The sequence below is a fragment of the Hibiscus syriacus genome, unplaced genomic scaffold (genome assembly GCF_006381635.1).
Source record: "Hibiscus syriacus cultivar Baekdansim isolate YM2019G1 unplaced genomic scaffold, ASM638163v2 tig00110652_pilon, whole genome shotgun sequence".
Classification (NCBI taxonomy): domain Eukaryota; kingdom Viridiplantae; phylum Streptophyta; class Magnoliopsida; order Malvales; family Malvaceae; genus Hibiscus; species Hibiscus syriacus.
In genome coordinates this window covers 852,766-877,136 of record NW_024062812.1, presented here as the reverse complement: position 1 = coordinate 877,136, position 24,371 = coordinate 852,766, and the positions used below count along the sequence as shown (strand labels likewise).

The 24,371-nt window shown below is 35.7% G+C and overlaps 1 protein-coding gene and 1 long non-coding RNA gene across 2 annotated transcripts; one reads left to right on the top strand and one right to left on the bottom strand.

Moving 5' to 3' along the window:
* Positions 1-1,265: 1,265 nt before the first annotated feature.
* On the top strand, positions 1,266-20,052 carry LOC120137120. The gene is made up of 3 exons (XR_005517412.1): positions 1,266-1,277; positions 17,367-17,377; positions 19,923-20,052. It is a non-coding gene; the product is annotated as an uncharacterized LOC120137120 (long non-coding RNA).
* Positions 17,584-20,011, bottom strand: LOC120137118 (helicase protein MOM1-like). The gene is made up of 5 exons (XM_039152959.1): positions 19,890-20,011; positions 19,055-19,597; positions 18,747-18,972; positions 18,345-18,430; positions 17,584-18,308 (listed from the first exon to the last, which is right to left on the bottom strand). Exons 2-5 carry the CDS (start codon positions 19,529-19,531, stop codon positions 17,700-17,702), a joined length of 1,398 nt encoding a protein of 465 aa, XP_039008890.1. The 5' UTR covers positions 19,532-19,597; positions 19,890-20,011; the 3' UTR covers positions 17,584-17,699.
* Positions 20,053-24,371: the final 4,319 nt, after the last annotated feature.

Here is a 24,371-nt window from a genome sequence, read left to right as displayed (position 1 = left end):
TGTAAAGATCATAATCATCCTTGAACAACATCAACAAAAGTGAAATCTAGTTGGTTTTGTAACATCATACACAAAAGATGCCCCATGTTGTCCGCTCCTATACATACCTGAATACCAAACCTATTGTTCATCTCCTTATGATAGAAGAAGGCTATATCGGTCCCTGCAATAGAAGGGTATGGTGTTCGATTATATCTTCTGGAGATAAGGTAAAGGTCTTTGTTTTATCAGGTTTCAACCTTGTCATCTTGTCAAAGATTTATAACTCTAATCATTTACAGAGTTTTTAATTCAGTAGGTATTCAAAGAATATCAAGTTACAAATTCGATTCAATTCTCACCATCCTCAAAGTAACATGAATTTATTTAAACATCATTATAAAAAAAACCTGAGAAAGGATGAAAAACTAGTTCAAACATGATGTTGCAAATGAAATAAAGCTCCATAATGAATAAAATGATCTCTTCCTAATTAGGATGCCCCATTACCCATCTAATGTCGTGGTACTTAACTCAAACGGAAGTTATATATTGTTCTTTGATGCCCTACTCAAGCTCATCATCCACTGTTCCACCAATTCCTCTGTTAACGTCCCAGTTGCCACAAGCATCTCTATCTCCTTTAACAACGGCCTACAATTTCCCGTAGAATGTCCCAATGCCCCCCAAGTGGAAATCACAAACACTATCTTGATCATAGCTATGAGCAGAAGGGTCTGGTTGCACTTTCACTGGCCTCGGTGTGAGGTATTGACCTTCAATCAAATAGGGATACAGATCTGAGATAGGAGTTTGGAACACTTTCAAAGCATTTTTCGATCTTGGGACTTTCTTTGGACGCCTCGAGTAACCCACTACCCCTTTTCTTTTACGACTTTGAGAGCTCTGGACGTGACATTCATTCACCTCATCAGCTTGTTCCTTTTGATCGGTTGGGTTTTTAGAAGTGTTTTTCAAATTTCCTTTGCTGATTGCATCCTCAATTAACTCTCCAGCTGTCATAAGATCCTTGAAGTTATTCGTCGACTTTCCCAACATTAACTCAAAGAAATGAGCTGGAAGAGAATCGTGAAACATATATGATATTTCTTCTTCTACAAAGGAGGTTGAACTTGTGCTGCCACTCCTCTCCATCATAGGGCATATTCTTTAAAGCTCTCAGTAGCTTTCATTCTTATCCTTTGAAGGTCATGACGTTGTGGGGCTAAGCCTTTAACATATTGATATTGTCCCAGAAAAGTATCAGCTAGGTTGACCCATGTCTTGATTTGTTCTTTGTTCAAACCGTTATACCATACTATAGCTGGCCCAGCAAGACTATCATGGAAGTAATGAATCAACATATTGTCATTATTTAGGTACCCTTCCATCTTTCTACAAAACATCTTTAGATGAATTATGGGACAACTAGTGCCATCATATTTCTCAAAATTAGGCACCCTAAATTCATGTGGGATGACCAAATCAGAGACCAAACTGAGTTCTCTAGCTTCTAACTCCTTGTGAGGGGCATTAACAACCTTCATATCTTTAATGGCTTTATTCAACCACCTGAATTTGTCTTTAAATTGCTCATAATTGACGAGGCTCTTTCCTTGGTTTGAGTTAGATGCTTCAGGGTAGGTTATGATTCTCGACGTATTAGTCTGGTGAAACTGGTATCCTTTATCAACGATTTCCCCTCTATCAGCAGCCTTAGTTGCCAACACCTGGATCCTTTGGTTTGATACCCCTTGCAGAGAACCCGATGCTTGATTCCTTGTATCTTGTTGTAACCCGACTAATCGCTCTTGCAACTGATCTTGTGATTCCTTATGAGATTGCTCCATTGTTTCCATTTGTTTGTTCATGACGATGAGGAAGTAGAATGAATGAATGATTTTGTTATTACTGTCACATAATCTTCCATAAGTTATTTCCGTGTTTTTATAATTAATGCATGTAAAATGCTTAAATAAATACATACAATGCAAATGCAAATGCCAAATGCAAATGCAAATGCCAAATGCAAATACAAAAGGTGTCATTCCAGAGTGACCATCTTAAAACAACTTTCATTGAACACAAAGGTCTCGATACATCAAACAAACTTTACATATAATTGACAGCTTTCACTCCGACCTTTTCTATCTCCTTCAAAAGCCAATTTAATTTCCACTCATACTCGGGGGTCGAGTTGTCAATATGCTTCAATTCTCTTGCAAAGCCAGCTAAATCAACCCATTTTTGAGCCACATTGCTTGCTTGGGTCATAGTTTCTTTCATGACATTGTCTCTTTTCTCTATCTTGAGTGCCGATTCTCGGAGCTGTAGACACTGCTGTTGAATCTTCCTTGTAAGAAAGTCATTGTGGTTATGAAGCTCTTGTATAAGATCACTGCAATCATCCACCATCTTCATCAACTTCTCGTTCTTGGCTCTAACGGCTTCAAGCTCAGTGTCATTCTCCCGCTTATGGCGCTGATATGAGATTTCCATATTGGCAATGGATCTGTTCAACGTCTGAATTTCGGCTTGATATTTTCCCAAATTATCAACAACTATATTGCGTCTTCTTTCTGCAATATGTAAATCATGAGAAAACTTCTCGGCTCGACCCTCATGTACCTTACAATTCCTTCTCCACTGTTCAGCGTCATTCCTCAGTTTAGCGACTCCTGTTATCCACTCATCTAGTACATTTCCCATACCAGCAAATTTAAAAGCTTGATTGATCCTTTGAAAATCATCTCGCATGGCTTCCATCTCTCTGCTCAATTTATCATTTTCACTTCTTAAATGACGAATCAGAGCTTCGTATTTTGGCAAACAATTTTCTTCCTGGATTTCCTTATTGATACCCTTACCTTTGGTCACTGTTGGTTCAAACTCAACAGGATAATCTGTTTTCAAACTGGGTTGTCCTTTCAATTCAAACTCCAATACTCCATGATCTAGAAGAAGTTGGACTCGACGTTTGAAGGTAGAACAATTCTCAATAGAATGTCCTTGAACTCCAGCATGATATTCACAACGAACGTTGACGTCATACCAACTTAGATATGGAGGTTGCAAAGGTTTTACATAATGCGGTGCCACTTCTCGGGCTTCTAACAGTTCATCATACAATTCCTTATATGATATTGGGATGGAATCACAACGAGAGCCACCTCTTAACTTGGGTTGAATTAGAGTTTCCATTATTATTTCCCTTGATGTTGGAAGTAAACTATCAAACACCAACGAGTTCTGACTGCATGGCTTCTTTTCATCCTTCTGAACTTCTATAGTTGCCACTATTTCCTTGGCATTTCCAAACAACTTGTTGATACGAACAATGATTGTGCGTGATTTCTGATACTGACTAGAATCAACAGGTTCTAAAGTAGTCCATTGCGTATCTGACACCTCGAGATTGTTTTCATTGAGTTCTTTCTTTTCTTTTGTAGAAGTCTCTCTTCCTTTGGACAAAACATCTATTCTATCCATCATCTTGGACATTTGTTCTTTTATCTCTCTTATCTCATTGTGCTCTTTGTGTGCCATATGATCTTTATGCACACAACCCTCCACTATTCTCGAAGCTTTCACAGGATGCCACTTCTTGACTATGTTATAGCCTGCTTGATCACGAAACCCTTTGTCCGTCATGAAAACCTTTTACTATGATGACCACTCACAAATCAATACCTTTTGAATATGTCATGATCATGCAATGCAGACAAAGAGAAAAAAAACAATATAGAAACAAGTTAGTACAAATGAGATAACAAAATGACAAAAAGCAACATTAACAAAATAAATAAATTAATGCTAATATGAATGCAAATGCAAATGCACATGCACAAGGTATTAATCCTAAAAGTGACCACTATAGAACAACCTTCATTTAGACAACAAGAATTCAGTACACCATGTAGTCAAAATATAAATGTGATTCTTCATTTCTTCATTTCCTTGAGCTGTACTCTTCATGGAATCTAATATTGCACCCAAAGTTGTCGGCGTACTTTATCACCTTTGATGACAGCTCCTTAAATTGAATCTTGAGGTCTCTATTTTTACTTTCAATACGAAGTAGTCTCATGTCTTTGTGAAGGGTCTTCTTGTCCTTGGTGTAACTGTATCTATCTTCTGAGGGTATCTTGGCCTTCACTCTTTTAAAGGAAGTCTTCAATCAGCTTCAGATTTCTTCATTCATCGGATGTCCTTCTTCATGGATCATCTGAATATCTTTGAACCTCCTGATTTTGACTACATGGTTAAGAATTTCTTGTTTCAGTATGACCAGCCTTCTTATTAGTCAATCACTTGCAAATTAACACCTTGTGATGACATGAAGATGCGAATGCAATAAAATCAAAATAAAATAGACATAGAAAAAAATGGGTTATTACACATAATATCAACAACAAGATAATAAATATCATAATCATTAAATAAAACCTACCCTTACATGTTGGCAACCCAATCATGTTTTAGTAGATCCTACCCAACATGATATCTACCCCCATGCTTTGTTTGAACATTAAAACCCTAACCGCATAATATCTAATTCACATGCTTGCTTGAAAAATAAACCTAACCGCATGATTTCTATTTCGCATGTATTTATTCGAAAAGTGAAAATAAATGACTCAAAAAGCTTTTCCTTGTGTACCCTTCTCACGAGACTCTTAAGGTTCGGGTTAGGCTCGACCTAAGTTCGGGCTCTATGTTCACTATATGCTGGGTTCGGTTCTAAAGTAATAGGTTCTCGAATTGTCCTTGTCGGTGCCCCCTTGGACTGTCGAACCCTCAATCCTGGCCCATCACAGGCTTTAGGGGATCGAGTTCAATTTCGAGGGAACACACCTCCTTATGTCCATGCGGAGGTGATTACCATCACGAGGACCATTGTAACATCCTCAATACCGGGTTAGTGACCAAATTATAAAGTTTCAGAATTTGGTGACTAAAGTAGAAGAATGAAAGAATTCAATGATTTTTTTTTTGGAATATATGATGAAGGTTAATTAGTAATTATTAAAGGAAATTAAGGGTTAAATGGTCATTTGATCAGAAAGTTTTTATATTCCTTTTTAAGGGTAATATAAACGTGGGATATGTGAGAACCATCCAGAGTTCTCTGCTCCTTTCTTCTTCTTCATACGTGGGAGAGCAAGGTAAAGGTAAGTTTAATTTTAGTTGGTTAATTCTGGAGTTTTAAGCTTAGTTTTGATTCTTTGGGTATTAAATAAGCTTAAGGAAATCTTATATGGGATTTAAACAATAAGATAAAGGAATTATGAAGGAATTTGCAATATGAGTTTTAAGATGAAATTTTGATATGGTATGGTTGTTGAAGTTTTATGGATGAATTTGACTTGTCATCAATCTAATTAAGAAGTATGAAGTGTTAGAATTGGAATTAGAACACATTGAAAATTTGGTATGATTTTTGAATCTCATATGGAATATAGGATTTTGAGGTTTAAGATGAAATAAATGAATATAAATTGGTTTAAGTATGTGTACTAGAGTTAAGAATGAAAAAGAGGATGATATATGAAGTGTTTGAGAGAAAATGAAGTAATTTTCGGGCTGAAATATGATTTCTGGGCAAGGGGAATCGGTACCCATTCAAGGGGAACCGATACCCCTTCAAACGACAGAATTCCAGAATGTCTTGAGGGAATCGATACCCCCATAGTAGGGAACCGATTCCCCTTAAAGGAAAAATGGGAATATTGGTTTAATAAGTTCGTTTAAGTTGCTAGTATCTAATTAAAAGGTGTAGGTATCTAATGATTACCTCGAAATGTACATTTATGTAGATTCTACGCATAAAGAAATTCCAGAACTTTCGGCAAGTAAGATCGATCAAGGGAAAGATAAGAGATTGGAATTGACTAGTGAGGCCAGGTGAGTGCATATTCAATAGTATATGATGTGCAATGGGAATAAGACTTGCGATGAGTCTATTTCCTGAAGTGTTACACATGAATGCATGATTAAAGGCATGAGTTGAATATGCATGTATGTATGCTTGAGTATATGGATTGATTTGTTCTTTTATGTGTTAGATGATAAAGTATAAGTAATTACATAAGAAAGGTTATGAATTATATGAGATATAAACTATGTGATCATAGTAAAATATAATTATTACTATATGATAAGTGAAATAAGATGGATAATATTGATCTATAGGATGAAGTGAGAATAGTACACTAACTAGGAGATTTGAACATAAATGATAAGATGAACATATAAGATAAGCTAGATGGGTAGGATTCATATGTTTAAATAAAACTATAACACATGGGTTGTATGATAGAAAATTATGAAGTTATATGAGAAGATTATAGGAGTTATATGAAATTGAATTAAGTAAACAGATTAGATCATATATAGAGAAATAATAGAAGTGAGATATGTTTATAAGTCTGCCCTAGATGAATATGAATACGAAATATAAGAGTGCTATATGATTTATATTAGGATAATCTTGAGGATATATATATATAGATAGATATGAAATGAAATGAAATGAGTTATATGAATACACAATTATGTGATGAAATGGTGGATTACCGAACATGTGAATATATATATATATGACTAAGAGAAGGCATAAGATTAAGATATAAGCAATGTGACTATAAGTGTATGTACTCTAAGTGATATGACTTATAGATATTTCTATTATAATGTTACATGATATGTTATGTATGCTAAAGGAATTATGTGATGGTATAAGAATTAATATGAAATATATATGTGAAAACAAGTATATGTTATGAGACAAAACCTATGATTATAAGCTACGTGAAAGTGTTCCTATCTGTTATATGAAGTTTATGATCATATGTGAACAAGATATGATGAGTATGTGTACATGAATAAATGTGGTTGGGTGAGAAATGATCTACGTATAAGTGAACTACGTGACTATGTGATAATATGAAAAGAAGCTATGTGATAAGTGATATGTGAAAGTGAATTACCAGTTATGTGAATATTTGAAATAAAATAAATGATGACGCCCATGTTATGTGTCATGAGAGCTAGGGGTATAGTTGGCATGCCAAGAGTCGAGGGTCTACGCGGTTCTTCGGGACATATGTATATTCTTTAGAACATGTGTGAAGTCTGGAAAGACACATACTTGATCCCTAGTATATGTATATGATTCTTAAAGAATTCTATGTGGTCCTTATGGACATTATTATATGGCACTACGGTGCAATTCTACGCGGTTCTTCGGGACATATGTATATTCTTTGGAACATGTGTGAAGTCTGGAAATACACATACTTGATCCCTAGCATATGTATATGATTCTTAAAGAATTCTACGTGGTCCTTATGGACATCATTATATGGCACTACGGTGCAATTCTACGGGGCACTTCGGTGCATTTATACGAGCTGTGGTGACAGCATAGTGCACAACCTCTATAGACTCACATATCGATAGTTCTCACATATGTACATGGGCTAATCCAGAGATATGAACAAATATAATTTAGTGGTATGATAAATGTTATAGAAATGATATGATGTTGTGTGTGTATAGTGTTTGATTGAAAAAGTATGTGATTATATGATAACTGTTAATGATGAATTATGTGTATGTATGTATTTACTGCAATTAATCTGATATGATTTTATACGATATGAAAAATGCATGGAATTGCTATAACATGATAGAACAGAACATGCATGTATCAATATATGTTTTAAAGTGCATTATAAGTTGTTATGCCTCACTAAGTCTTCGACTTAGCGTGTGATTGTTTCACACGTAGGTTTCGAGAAAAGTAAGGAGTGATGCGGAGCAAGACATGTCAGTTTTCCTTACCAAAAGATCAGATCAGAAATATTTGACAAAGTATGTATTTGGTTATGTATAAAGTGTTGGCATGTAATAAGTCATTAAGTACGAGCACTCTGATAAAGTCTTTATTTTGATTTAAATAAAGTTTTAAATTTCCCGGGATTTTTCTTAAGAGTCAAGGTTTGAAAAGTCAATGTGACACTTCGGACTCATATCCGGGTCGGATACGAGTTGGGGGTGTTACATTTAATGGTATCAGAGCTATGGTTTAGCTGATTCTCGGCATAAACCGAAGTCCAAAATGTCATAAAAGGTGTACATGCCAACATAGATTGAAAAATTTCTGATCTGATAGTGTAAGGAATACGTTGTCTTGCTAATAAAATAAGAATAGTTTAATACAGTAGAAATCCGATCGTGATAATTTCGAAGTAAGTGAAAGGTGATATTCCTGATTGTGATAGCTATTCACTTGCCCTGGCCAGGCAAGATGAAGAGCGGACACCTCAGGAAATGCCTAGTAAGATCAAAAGTTGATTTCAGAAAGCTGAAATCATATCTGAATAATGATAGAAAATTTTCATCGTTTGGAATCGGAAAAACGATGTAGAGTAGTTTTGCTATTATGTGAATAAGATAGAAGATGGTGAACGGGTGTCACCATAAGAATGTTAAAAAGATCTAATGACGTGATGATTACGTATAGAAGAACTCAAGGATAAGTGCATCAGTGACAAGCGTATAAGATGTATAAGTCAGAGCTTATGAGTTTGAAACGAAGTGATAATATTGCACATAAACAAGAGTATGTTTATGATAAGGGTTTGCAGTTAAGATGGAAAGAGTTAGCATTGGCTAACTAGAGTAGGTGATAAAAATGTACTGGAATTATAAAATTATAAGATATTGTCAGGATATGATAACCAGATCTGCAATGGATCTGGATACAGTTGCATAGTTGGATCAGAGTAATGTGGTATAGTAAAGGAAAGGAAAGTAAGAATTTGTATATTTAAGTAAAGCTGAGGATTGATAAGAAGAGTTTGAGAATGTGTATATCGATGATCAGATTATAGGACATAGGAAGTCAGAATGTTGAGTTTGAGCAAAAGAAATTTCAGGATGTATGAGAATAGAGGTGAAATTGATAAGTTGAGTAAGCGAATTTTGAGATAATCTAGATTGGAAAGGATGTATATGATTGGTATAATAGGGCTTGTGCCCTAGATTTAACAAAAGTTATTATCTAACTGTCAGAGTAAAGGTGCTAGAGTTTTAAGAGTGGAAGAAAGATATAGTGGAGTTAATTGATTATGATGTGAATTTGAATATAGTTGTATATTCTGAGCAGATAGCTATGATGTAGAAACAGAGATAAGTATTTGCATGGAACCTTCAGGAAGGAAATACAAATATAATAAATGATAAAGAATGAAGCTATGTATAAGAAATGGGTTATCAGAGTAATGAGGATGCAATGAAGATTGGTACATAAAGATGAGTATAAGTGATAAGATCAGAGTATGTGAATATGAAAGGAAATATATGATTGATGTATAAGGAATAAGAATAAGAAACGAAAGGGATTCATTTAAAAGAATCAGATACGATAAATATGGAAGTATAGAGAACAATTTTGATATAGAAATAAGACAAGTGTGCAAGGTGATGTGAAAATATTGTTTGACTCCTTAAAGTATATGTTTAATCACATTGAAGAAGATCTAAAGTTGTGTTTTGGTCAAATGATGACGAAATACAAGTTTGGTATGGTTATAAGGTAATTAGAAAGTTATGAAGAAATAGATGGATTTGTGATATAGAGATGGATGTTACTGTCACCATAATGAGTGACATTATATTGAATTTTAGAAAGGTCAAAGGAAAGATGCATAATCGAATGAGAGAAAAGACAACAATGGATTGGTATTACTGGTTATTGTTGATATGATAAGCAACAGAAGAGGAATATATAAACGAAAAGATAGTCGGGAAAACTAAAGGATTAAAAAGTAAGTTTCTGATGATGACAAGAAAGAATAAGTCAGGGAAGCAACATAAGAACATTAGAAGATATGTTCTTACTAAGATGTTCAGTGAAAATTCGCGGACGAATTTTCTTAAAAGGAGGGGAGATTTGTAACATCCTCAATACCGGGTTAGTGACCAAATTATAAAGTTTCAGAATTTGGTGACTAAAGTAGAAGAATGAAAGAATTCAATGATTTTTTTTGGAATATATGATGAAGGTTAATTAGTAATTATTAAAGGAAATTAAGGGTTAAATGGTCATTTGATAGAAAGATTTTATATTCCTTTTTAAGGGTAATATAACGTGGGATATGTGAGAACCATCCAGAGTTCTCTGCTCCTTTCTTCTTCTTCATACGTGGGAGAGCAAGGTAAAGGTAAGTTTAATTTTAGTTGGTTAATTCTGGAGTTTTAAGCTTAGTTTTGATTCTTTGGGTATTAAATAAGCTTAAGGAAAGCTTTATGGGATTTAAACAATAAGATAAAGGAATTATGAAGGAATTTGCAATATGAGTTTTAAGATGAAATTTTGATATGGTATGGTTGTTGAAGTTTTATGGATGAATTTGACTTGTCATCAATCTAATTAAGAAGTATGAAGTGTTAGAATTGGAATTAGAACACATTGAAATTTTGGTATGATTTTTGAATCTCATATGGAATATAGGATTTTGAGGTTTAAGATGAAATAAATGAATATAAATTGGTTTAAGTATGTGTACTAGAGTTAAGAATGAAAAAGGGGATGATATATGAAGTGTTTGAGAGAAAATGAAGTAATTTTCGGGCTGAAATATGATTTCTGGGCAAGGGGAATCGGTACCCATTCAAGGGGAACCGATACCCCTTCAAACGACAGAATTCCAGAATGTCTTGAGGGAATCGATACCTCCATAGTAGGGAACCGATTCCCCCTAAAGGAAAAATGGGAATATTGGTTTAATAAGTTCGTTTAAGTTTCTAGTATCTAATTAAAAGGTGTAGGTATCTAATGATTACCTCGAAATGTACATTTATGTAGATTCTACGCATAAAGAAATTCCGGAACGTTCGGCAAGTAAGATCGATCAAGGGAAAGATAAGAGATTGGAATTGACTAGTGAGGCCAGGTGAGTGCATATTCAATAGTATATGATGTGCAATGGGAATAAGACTTGCGATGAGTCTATTTCCTGAAGTGTTACACATGAATGCATGATTAAAGGCATGAGTTGAATATGCATGTATGTATGCTTGAGTATATGGATTGATTTGTTCTTTTATGTGTTAGATGATAAAGTATAAGTAATTACATAAGAAAGGTTATGAATTATATGAGATATAAACTATGTGATCATAGTAAAATATAATTATTACTATATGATAAGTGAAATAAGATGGATAATATTGATCTATAGGATGAAGTGAGAATAGTACACTAACTAGGAGATTTGAACATAAATGATAAGATGAACATATAAGATAAGCTAGATGGGAAGGATTCATATGTTTAAATAAAACTATAACACACGGGTTGTATGATAGAAAATTATGAAGTTATATGAGAAGATTATAGGAGTTATATGAAATTGAATTAAGTAAACAAATTAGATCATATATAGAGAAATAATAGAAGTGAGATATGTTTATAAGTCTGCCCTAGATGAATATGAATACGAAATATAAGAGTGCTATATGATTTATATTAGGATAATCTTGAGGATATATATATAGATAGATATGAAATGAAATGAAATGAGTTATATGAATACACAATTATGTGATGAAATGGTGGATTACCGAACATGTGAATATATATATATATGACTAAGAGAAGGCATAAGATTAAGATATAAGCAATGTGACTATAAGTGTATGTGCTCTAAGTGATATGACTTATAGATATTTCTATTATAATGTTACATGATATGTTATGTATGCTAAAGGAATTATGTGATGGTATAAGAATTAATATGAAATATATATGTGAAAACAAGTATATGTTATGAGACAAAACCTATGATTATAAGCTATGTGAAAGTGTTCCTATCTGTTATATGAAGTATATGATCATATGTGAACAAGATATGATGAGTATGTGTACATGAATAAATGTGGTTGGGTGAGAAATGATCTACGTATAAGTGAACTACGTGACTATGTGATAATATGAAAAGAAGCTATGTGATAAGTGATATGTGAAAGTGAATTACCAGTTATGTGAATATTTGAAATGAAATAAATGATAACGCCCATGTTATGTGTCATGAGAGCTAGGGGTATAGTTGGCATGCCAAGAGTCGAGGGTCTACGCGGTTCTTCGGGACATATGTATATTCTTTGGAACATGTGTGAAGTCTGGAAAGACACATACTTGATCCCTAGCATATGTATATGATTCTTAAAGAATTCTATGTGGTCCTTATGGACATTATTATATGGCACTACGGTGCAATTCTACGCGGTTCTTCGGGACATATGTATATTCTTTGGAACATGTGTGAAGTCTGGAAAGACACATACTTGATCCCTAGTATATGTATATGATTCTTAAAGAATTCTACGTGGTCCTTATGGACATCATTATATGGCACTACGGTGCAATTCTACGGGGCACTTCGGTGCATTTATACGAGCTGTGGTGACAGCATAGTGCACAACCTCTATAGACTCACATATCGATAGTTCTCACATATGTACATGAGCTAATCCAGAGATATGAACAAATATAATTTAGTGGTATGATAAATGCTATAGAAATGATATGATGTTGTGTGTGTATAGTGTTTGATTGAAAAAGTATGTGATTATATGATAAACTGTTAATGATGAATTATGTGTATGTATGTATTTACTGCAATTAATCTGATATGATTTTATACGATATGAAAAATGCATGGAATTGCTATAACATGATAGAACAGAACATGCATGTATCAATATATGTTTTAAAGTGCATTATAAGTTGTTATGCCTCACTAAGTCTTCGACTTAGCGTGTGATTGTTTCACACGTAGGTTTCGAGAAAAGTAAGGAGTGATGCGGAGCAAGACAGGTCAGTTTTCCTTACCAAAAGATCAGATCAGAAATATTTGACAAAGTATGTATTTGGTTATGTATAAAGTGTTGGCATGTAATAAGTCATTAAGTACGAGCACTCTGATAAAGTCTTTATTTTGATTTAAATAAAGTTTTAAATTTCCCGGGATTTTTCTTAAGAGTCAAGGTTTGAAAAGTCAATGTGACACTTCGGACTCATATCCGGGTCGGATACGAGTTGGGGGTGTTACAACCATAAGGCGTGAGCTCCAGGAGCAATCCACTATCCCATGCGGAGGTGAAAACCACACGAGGGCATAGTCTCTCGCTCCTACTTAATTTGGACGGAGCGGGGTTTTAGCTCATGTCATGAAAATGCAGCTGTGCAGTGTGTGAGGAAAAGCAAAAAACAAACAATAAAAACACTGAAAATCAAATCCCAAAACACACAATTATTCTGAAACCATTAGCAAACAGATCAGTACATTTATTTAATTGTTAATCGAATTAAATTAAAAAACCAAAATACAAACAAAACTTATTAAAAACCAAACAAGGGATCAAAAACCAAATTAAAATGAATTTATAACTTTCAATTGCAAAGACAATTAATTAATCGACTATCGGTCTGACTCTAAAAAAAAATCCTCAGTGGAGTCGCCAAGCTGTCGAAACGATTTTTCTTAAAAGGTGAGATTTAAAAACCACATTAATTCTTAATTATCCTCTTTTTAATTTAAAAACAAAATGCGATTTAAAAGACCTCTCGTTTCGAAAAATTTTGGATTTCTTTTACGATCGAAAAATACGGTTCGAAGAGTCACCACCAATCTTTAATTAGGGTGTGATTGGGCACCCAAAAAACTGTCATTTTAAATAAAAATTAATTTTAATTAAAACATCAAATTGAGGTTTGCGTTACCAAAAAATGAGTTCGGGAGTCGGTTACGTGTGGGGAAGGATTAGCACCCCCATAACGCCCTAAATCGGTACCTAGTCGATTAATTAACGTCTTTGCAATGAACTTTACAAATTTGAACTTAATTTGGCTTTTGATCCCATAAAAAAAAAGATGTAAATTTAAAAAAACATTCAAAAGCACTCAAATAAATTAAATTAAAATAACCAAGTCGTTTTAGAAAGATAAAGAATGTTCGATTATTTACAAATATCGAGACCAGATCTTAAAAGCTATAACAACCTTTTCTCGATAAATTTAAATAAACGAATATTTCCTTTTCTTTCGTTCCCAAATTTTAGGTGACGAATCAATTTTTTTGATTTCATTTTCGGGATACACTTTTAACTTAAAATCGTCAAAACGGCCCTCTAATCAGTTAAGACAAGCCACTCAGGACAATTTTAAATTAAAAGTGTATTACCCTTAATCCAATTATGTAATATGTCGAGTTATGCACATGAGGTTACCATGCGAATCGTGGAAAAGGATGTCATGCCAAAATCAATCAAATAAAATTAAAATATCATACAACGTGACATACAAAAAAAATTAAATACATATAATTTAATTAAAATTATAAACTATGCATATTAACATATAATGTATAAGTGTGACTTAAATACAAAAATAAAAACCAAGCATATCAACTACGAAAAAAATTGTACTTATTAAAATATAGACTACATAATATTGAATAGAAACTTTAACACCATAATAACAAACAAGATAATAAATGGTGTGGAAATGAACACATTATACCATACAAGATTTTTAAACTAAAATAATAATAATAAAAAAAACCCTCATTTTTACAAAGGACTGAAATCAGAATAAATCCTAAATATACATGGGATTAAAAAGAAACATGCAAAAATCTATAATTCAAATGTTTAAACAACAACAATTAAAGAAATTACTAATCCGGACTAAAATTAAATGAAGTGGAAATTAAACATATATATCAATAATTAGAACAAGGATTAAAATAAAAATGAGCTTAACTAGTAAGGGTACCAAAAAGAATTTATCCAAAAGAATAACAAACAACACTGAAAAATAATGACTTTAGGACAAATAAAAAGGTAAAATTCGAATATAGATTTTACAAGTGACTGAAATACAAACACGCTAAAATATGAAGACTAAAACATAATTTTATCTTTGTATTTGGTGACCAAGAAATAATTAACCCAAAATTACTAAGATATATATATATTAAACTAAACCTAATATTAAACTAATCCTAATCTACTTCACGCAGGAAACCCCTCCTGCCACTCAACTTCACTCTCCACTCTCCATTTCAACTTTCCTTTTCTTCTCGATGGAAACAGGGGCCAAAATCCATGGCCACCCACCTTCAACCGAGACGCCATTATCGCCGTTCTATTTTTCTCCAGTCTTTCTCTGGATCGCTATTCTATTTTTTAATTTCTCAAGACCTAACCTCTACTCTTACAAATGATGGATATGCTCAAAGAACTCACCAATTGGCTCCAAAAGGTAAACACTAAACCTTCTAATTTACCTCTATTTTTCATTTTAAAATTCCGAAAGATGGGAACTAATACAAATAATCTACATGCAAGGCTCTCCGAATAATTCTCAATGCTTCAGTATTAATCCTGGTGACTCAAATCGATAAGCTTCTAACTCTTATTTTCTTTCAAAACAAATACAAAACACACACAAATAGTTGCTAGAAAGTAAATAAAATAAGATAAAATACCTCCTTGTTAATGCTATCCGTTTCTGGTTGTTGAAAATATTATTGCCCTTTTGTGAATGATTAATGCTTTCCTTCGAATGGAACCATGAAATCGGAAAAAAAAATTGTTTCATTTTATTGTTTCCAGAATGCTAAACCATAAAAAATTTACAAACAAAATCTTCTTTTTCTTTTCTGTTCTATGTGTTTTTTTCTCGTTTTTACTCTGTACTCTCCTTTTCTCTATGTCCCCATCCTCCTTTCTTTAGAACTGCCCACCCTCCAATTTATATCCCCTCTATCCCATGAAAACTGAAAACCCCCCCCTTTTTGTTAACTCCCGATAACCATTTTTTTTTGTTTTCCAGGAAGTATTCATATGGGCTGGAAATTATTCTGCAGGATCACTGGGCTTGAGTTGGGCCTTCAACTGGTCTGCTTCGGGTCTGCCCCGACATAACCCCGAACAAATCGAGTATCTACAGATATCTTATCTGCAACTAAAATAAGATTTTTTTTTTATAAATTCTAAATTTAATTTTAATCTTATTTAGAGGAGAAGAGAAAATGAACTATATGAGAAATAAGGGAAGTGCTTATAGTAAATCTTAAACTCATAATCTAAAGAAATATAAAGGAATAAAGATGACTAGCTTAACCAATCGATCAAATATATTTCCTCATATTGAACTAATTAACTAAAACCATTACAAGTAAAATATATTTATAAGACAAGGAGAAATATTAAAAACTGAACCAATAAACTTCGTCCATGCATCTAATCTCCTTTTGTTTTTATGAACAATTTCTAAAGAGAGGGAGAAGAAACATTTTTTGTTTTTAATGAGTATTGAACCTCATAATTTAGAGGACGAGGAGATATCAACCAATAATTTTTAACTATTTTTCCTATGGGTTGTTGACAATACCAATCTCATTAGAAATAGTAAAAGGAACACACACTCATTTAATAAATAGAAAAAAGACAATTGAGGAGATTCTCACATTTAATGTGATTTACATACAATAAAATAATCATTGTTAGAGAATAAAACAAATCAAACTCTGGACATCACTTGCACGTTGACTCCGTTGTGCATCAGATGACGATGAAGAAGGCACTGCTTGACATTATTTTATGCTGCTCAGTCCCCCGCTACCCCCGCACACTTGCAGCACAACCAGGTCCAACATATTCAAATCCGGTTCAGCCCATAAACAAGTCAGCAAAAGCGATAATATTTCTTTACTTGTGTCTATTCTGAACTTGATTGACATTTTGTTATTATATATATTTGCCCATTTTATGTGAAAACTAGATGGACATTTAGCCGAAATCCTTTCGATTTTTACAGCTCCCCCCTGGTTTGGAGTTTGGACAGTGTCCTCCAAAGAGATCTACTCGGCCCCCCTATGTTCGTTTGAGTAGCTTCAATATGTAATGGCTTTTGCCTCCTTTTATAATTCCAAAACAAAAAAACAAAAAAACATAGCAATGATGTAATATATAAAGCTGATATGATGATGTAGAATTAATTAGAAATTTATTTGATTCGATGGATGCCAACCCGGTTTTGGAGGGTCTCAACTTTTAAACCGGCATTGACCAAAATTAGAAACCAATTGAATCTTTTTTCAGGAACTAATACAAAATCTATTTGGACACGCATGTGTTTATTTTGTTTCTGAACATGATAAGATCCGAAGACAGACTGGTTTAGGAAATTGGTTATTTTGGAGAGAATATATTGTATATGATGAGGTTCTTCAGTCTGCAGTTTACGCCATTTGCATGTCGGGTGTAAGCCCTTTTAGTTTGGGTATAGATGGCGTTAAGAAAATAAAAAGAGTAGCAGATGGTATCAAATTCGTCAAATAGTAAAGGCCCACTTAGACCTAACCATTTCTGAACACATCCATCCAACTGGGTTGACAACAGGTCAGGGATGCGACTGATTCGGTCCGCTGCTCCAATCTTATTTCAAACAGTTTAAGATGTGAGAAAAAGTGGCAAATGATAGAATAAATATATTGCAAAATTAAATGAACATTCATCCAGCCCCTATATCCAATTCCCACCACCTCAATTAGTAGTTAATTTAGTAGCCCTCTTGACTCAAAAAAGCTACTAGGATTGAACACTGCACTGTAGTTGGATCCAAGTTAAAACGATATCACATCCTAGTGGTTATGGTTAGTCATCATCTGATAAACAAATAATGTCACTCGCTCCTCCACTTTGCGCTGATCTAGACTGACTATTGGCATGTCAGATTCCCGATGTAACCTTGTACCCGACCTTGAACTACTATTTGGCAGCAAAAAGCCTGGGGTATTTGCATTGGGACCTGATGGATTGTTTACGCCCTTTAAAACATCCAATGAAGGTAAACGAGGGTTTGGCAGAGCTGTCAACCCTCTGGCAATTTCATGTTGGGTCCGACCAGATTGGCCTGTAGTTGATGCCTGCCTGTCTGCAAGGGCGTTAACATTTGACTGGCACAATGACATAGAAGCTGCAGGGTGGTTATTATGTGCCTGCTGACTTGACATTCCACCAGAATGCAATGGGATACTACTTGGGGAAATGGACGATGAAGGCCTAAATGGCTGTAAATGTGGGGCAGGAGCACGAATTTCAGTGCCTGTTTGAAGGTTTCCTGTGGAAGAATAGATTGTACTGATATGGAGAGGTCTAGTCGGAGTGCCTGATAATAATGTCGAAGGGTTATCAACTTCCAGAGGTGGACCCATGATGTGTGCATTGACTACAGCAGAGGAAACAGTTGGCATACTAGAAGCTGAACCACCTGTTGAAGGCTGTTGAGGGAGACCAGAAGCAGTGGAAGGCTGTTGTACCACCTGTTGCGATGAAAGTTGAAACAGCTGCTGCAAGAAACTAGAATTTGCCTCTGCAGAAGGAGGGAAAAACTAGTCGGTCATTTGTATAATGAAACATCGCAGAAAGGAAAATCTTTGCATGATACATACAAGGCATGCATTCTCTTTAGATTTGCAATATGACAAGCCGCAGTAAAAACTGCCTCTAAATTTTCTCAAGTGACAAGCTATGCCATGTCCCACAAAAATCACTCAACAGAACTGTGATTGTTCAGGTACCCTAATGTGACCAAGCAGCAATGCATGGGGAAAAAAAAGATAATCGACTAAAATACTATATTCTTATACTGAACTCTGTTAAAATTGCCAAGTAAATGCAAGATTCACCTTGCATTGCTCCCGCTGAACCAGATGCCCTATTGTCCATACATTTAGACCTGAAAGCCTCAGCCAAGATCTTACTCAAGAGAACCTTACTGTAATTTACATCAAGCTCCTTTATCTGGAGAAGAAATTCTGCTTCTTTCTCCTTGTGTTTAACATCGTACTTTCTACGAATCGGAGCTACAAACTCCTCAATCTCCTTGTCACATTCCAATTTCAGTTGCAGCTTCTGCTCAAAAGAGATGAATTTTTCAGCAGAAAGTAAGCTATATGTCCCTTAAGTAGATAAGCAAACAAGTAAACAGAACAACCGTGTCTTTATAAACCTTGGTGGTTTGCTCTTTTTCTTTCGTTATTCTTTCCATTTCATTTTGAAGTGGATCATGACAAAAAGTCATAGGCATCCGAGATGAAACAGCAGGTGCAGTACGCAAGGGAAGGCCATTAGAAGAAGAAGGGACTGGAGCTGACCTCACAAGCCCATCAATTGGTGAATCCAGAGGCTGCAAGACATCTTGATTGGAGAGCTCAATATGGTTTGCTATTGGTTGCCTTGGAGCCTGAGAACTTTGGTTGGAAGTTTGGCCTTCATTGTTTGATGGATGTTCAACTGCACTAGCAGAAGGTATATCAGGAGGAGAGAGTTTAGAAATTGATTCAGATGATCTCAGCTGCTGCATTTGCTCTGAAACTTCCACAACAGTGGCATCAGGATTGGACACGTTGCAAGTAACATCAATGGCACCATCAAATGTTGAATTTTCAGCTGCCAGAGAAGCATTTTGCATTTCATTGTTTGCAATGCAACTTGCATGTACTTCAGAGGAAGCATATAGAAGAGAATCGACATTAGCCTGCCCAAATAAGATACTGTTACTAGATTGGCAGCTCGCCATAGCAGGGTATTGGAAGTATGATCTCTCTAAATCTCAAAACAATCTCCTTACCACAAGATCAAATTAACCACAATGTAGTGTAGGGCAGCCATAACAACGTAGATATATATTACTTCATTATTATATTTAGCTTACTTTTTGGGTGTGAAATGACAACTCAAGGAACTGCTATCAATAGAAATAGCCCAATGATAGTCCAAATATAATCTGTACTTGAAACTTGATATAATAAAATAAATAAATATCTTACATACCATTTCTGATGACGGTTCTCGGAGTACAGATTCCCTGTTCATAGAGCATAGTACACCATCCTGCTGGTCATTTTCACTGGGACTTGTTCCATCATTCTCCCTTTGAACATTACCACCCTCAAGGACTTCACTAGGAGCAGTTTCAGGTTCTGCCAAAGGAAACTCTGTAGAAGGCATAGAACATGCAGCTATATCAGGTATTTGTTCCCTGTTCATAATGCATTGTACACTATCCTGCTGGTCATTTTCAGTGGGACTTGTTCCATCATTCACCCTTTGAACATTACCACCGTTGAGGACTTTACTAGGAGCAGTTTCAGGTTCTGCAAAAGGGACCGCAGGCATAGAACATGCAGCTGTATCAGGTATTTGTTCCCTGTTCATAGTGCATCGTACACTATCCTGCTGGCCATTTTCAATGGAACTTGTTCCATCATTCACCCTTTGAACATTGCCATCCTTGAGGACTTCACTAGGAGCAGCTTCAGGTTCAGCCAAAGGGACCTCTTCAGCAGGCGTAGAACATACATCTGTATCAGGTATTTGTTCCCTCTTCATAGTGCATAGTACACTATCCTGTGGTCATTTCTTAGGGACTTGTTCCATCATTCACCCTTTGAACAATACCACCTTCGAGGACTTCACTAGGAGCAGTTTCAGGTTCTACCAAAGGGACCTCTTCAGCAAGCATAGAACATGCAGCTGTATCAGGTATTTGTTCTTTGAACACAGGATTTCGTGCAGACATCACAGGAAGTTGCAATCTCAGATGCACTCTTTCGAATTTCTTCATCAGGCACATTCAATGTGGCATCACCAGGAATTTGTTTCTCAAATGAAAAATTAGCAGATATGATATTCTCTTGACCTTCAGTAGAACAGATAGCTTCAGGTCTACTCAAGAGAAGCTCACTGTCAGCAGTGTTTATTGTGGTTCCAACATGAATTTCTTCAGAGGAAGGTACCAAAAATGATGGCAAACTCTCATAACCTTCCACAGAACTGACAGTCTTAGGAGCTCCCAAATGAACCTCACCATCAAAATTGTTTAATGCAGCTCCATTAGGAATTCAAGAGAAGCTCACTGTCAGCAGTGTTTATTGTGGTTCCAACATGAATTTCTTCAGAGGAAGGTACCAAAAATGATGGCAAACCTCTCATAACCTTCCACAGAACTGACAGTCTTAGGAGATCCAAATGAACCTCACCATCAAAATTGTTTATGCAGCTCCATTAGGAATTTTTCAGATGAAAGTGCTTCTGCTGAGACAAGGTTCTCCTGACCTTCACCAGAATTGGCAACCACGATTCTCTCAAGGGAACAGGCGCATCCACTTTGGTTAAATTGGATTCATCATGAATTGCTACAGAAGAGATGCTTCTAACGAGACAAAGTTCTCTCGGCCTTCACTAGAAATGATAGTTCCTGATTCTCTCAAGTTCTCCCCATCAACCTTTCTATGTGCTTTTATCAGAAAAATTTCAGAAGATGGTGCTAGCAACGAGGGTGCTTCCATAGATACAAGATCTTCATGGCATCAGGTGACTTCAACTCGACATAAGCCCAGTGCTCAACTGATTCGACCCAACAGTCTTTCTTTCTTGAATTGGTTCTAGCTGCCACTTGCAGTGCCTCAAGATCCTTAAGATGTGTCTCCATCCACCGTTCTAGTTCATAAAAACTCCCTCGCATATCAGCGTCCAAATTCTTGAGCTTGCAAGTCCTTGTTGAGACATTATTATGCAAACGGATAACTGCCACTTCTGTTCTTTTTCTTATTCTCGAGTTGTGCTTTTTTTCCTCATACTTCTGGATAAATTGTTCCATTTCCTGCTTAATATTTGTTTTTTCATCAGCTTATCACACTTTTTCTGAATTTCTTTATGCTTTTTAGAACATCTCTCTCTGCCAATTGAATTTCTGGGGCAACACCAAACTCTGAAATGCTTCTTTGAAGGGATGACACCATTATCAACACTTCATAGAACTATACCAAATTTGAAGCAGAAAGTCATCCAAAATATCTCCAATCAATCCCTTCCAGAACCACCAATGTACTGCCAATCAAACATCTACATCAGAAACATTAAATATGTATATATAGTTTGGCCTGACAGGAGTTCATCAAAATGCAGCTGAAAATACAAGTTTTCCAACGGCTGTATTAAAATTCCCACTGAATTCGTCAATAATTTTCTCATTGCAGCTTTCCTTGCAATGCCAAATTAGGATTTCAACTTTAGCCTCTAGAAGCTCATGTTCAACTTGTGCAAAATATAAATTTCATGCTCAAACCTAGTTTGTCACTTCAGCTTCTAGGAGCAGGAAGCTGCTCCAATAGGCAACAACTACAACTACGTTTTTACATGTTCAACAAGCATCAAACTTTTTTTCTTTCTGCCACCTGTCAAAGCTGCAAGATGGTGTGCAGATATAAAACTTGAACTTATTTTTATTTTTTAGGAAAGGAGGCTCATTAAAAAAAAACCCCGAACTAACATAACTTGGCTACACCACAGCCCCACTCAGCCTATTCCCTCATATGCCAACTTATCAGCCTCCCAATTAGCCCCTTGGAAATATGCAAAATCTTCAAATCCTTGTCTCTAATTACTCAATAATTCATTCAACAGCGAACACTCAGACTTAGGACACCACCCAGGTTCTTTATCCACTTAACCACAACTAGGCAATCACTCTAAACAATTACCTCCCTTTACAACCCCATTGAGACTCAAAAAAAAGGTTCAATCCCCTTCTAATTGCCAACAATTCAGCAACTGTAGGCGGCCCCTGTCTAACTGCCTCAGAGAAGAACCCAACAGAATACCCTCTGAATCTTTAATAGTGCCTCCAATGCCCCCTTTCAACCAATCACCAGTGACAACACCCGTCCACGTTCAATTTAAAGAAACCAAAAGGAGGTGAACCCAAACAGAGATATACATCTTACTCCCCTGTCTGCACCTCATATCCGCAACAGAAGGATCCCCCATTGAACAATCGAAAGACAAGAGAAATCTGTGTGTTTTAGCAGAGAACCACCCCGTCTATCTAGTTTCGAAAAATATTAATCTGGTCCTTAGACCCCCCCTCAAACACTAACTTGTTCCTATATTTCCAAATAACCACATAACAGCACCCGGAATAAATTTCCAGATTTCTGATTTCTCGACCAACCCCCACCAAACGTGCAGAAAAAATCAGGAGCAAATGCAGAGGGGAACGAACATTCCAATAGCGCAAAAACCTGCACCACAACTCCATGATACAGAACAGGTAAGAACAAATGTGACACTGATTCAGGACGTAACCCGCATAACGGACAAAAACTGTCCACAATACCGGGAACATTCCTATTCAATAACTCACACTTAACAGCTAACTTCTGGAGCATAACCTGCCACAGGAAAGATTCCCCTAGGAGGAACAAGACCACTCCAAACCATTCTACCCCATTTATAATTAGTCCCCAACACCTCGTACCAGCCCTTAATACAGGGATCTAACCGAGAAAACCCCATCACCGCTTCCTTTCCATAATAACATCATCTCGCCTCTGATCAATACACAGAATCCAGTAAATGCAGTAATTCAATCAACATATCCCCTTCCCAATCCGCCAAGTTCCTCCTCAATTTAATATCCCAAACCCAAGTTGAAAAACAGAACGAACAGATAAAACATTCTGGGAACCTATCCTTTAAGGCCACCCTTCCAATCCAAACGTCATGCCAGAAAGAAATAGATTTCCCATCCCCAACTTCAACACCATCAAATTCCTAGCAGACTCACCCAACACTCCTCTTTCATCCAGCTTTGAACAACACACTTCCACAACCAAGAAGCATGGCTAGGAAACTTCTTCAATAAAATCATTACAATCCAAATTATATTTACAGCAAATCATATTTTTCCACCATGAATCCTTCTCATTAGAAAATTTCCACACCCATTTGCCTAATAGAGCTCTATTCATCAACTGCAGATTAGAAATACCCAACCCTCCATTTTCTTTTGGCAAACACACAGAAGGCCACCTAACCCAATGCAATTTTTTCCTTTCAGCCGACCCTCCCCAAAGAAACCTAGCCATAATGGAGTCAAATTCTTCAAAACCGATGCAGGAATTCTGAAAATGACAAAAAGTAAATAGGTAGCGAATTGAGCACCGACTTCACAAGCACACTCCTGCCAGCCAACGAGAGGGAGGAAGTTTTCCAACCGGCCAATTTGATTGAAATCTCCTAACCACCGGCTCCCAATGTAGCTGAATTCCTCTTAGCACCTAAGGAATTCCAAGATAATCCGATGGGAAAATACCCACAGAACACCCAATAGAACCAACCCACTCTTTTAACACTCCCTCATCCACATTAATACCAAAACCTTACTTTTAACAAGATGGATTTCAATTCCCGATAACATCTCAAAAATCAACAAAACTTTCAAACATTTTTCAACTGACCAATCGAAG

Bases quoted from the DNA above. Each gene is read 5' to 3' on its own strand.
- LOC120137118 (XM_039152959.1), bottom strand. From the start codon at position 19,531: ATGCAAAATGCTTCTCTGGCAGCTGAAAATTCAACATTTGATGGTGCC. The intron at 18,973-19,054 runs GTTGTTCTGTTT...TCTTTTGAGCAG, and splicing joins CCAAGGTTTATAAAGACACG to AAGCTGCAACTGAAATTGGA. The intron at 18,309-18,344 runs CAACAGCCTTCA...GCTTCTAGTATG, and splicing joins CCACTGCTTCTGGTCTCCCT to CCAACTGTTTCCTCTGCTGT.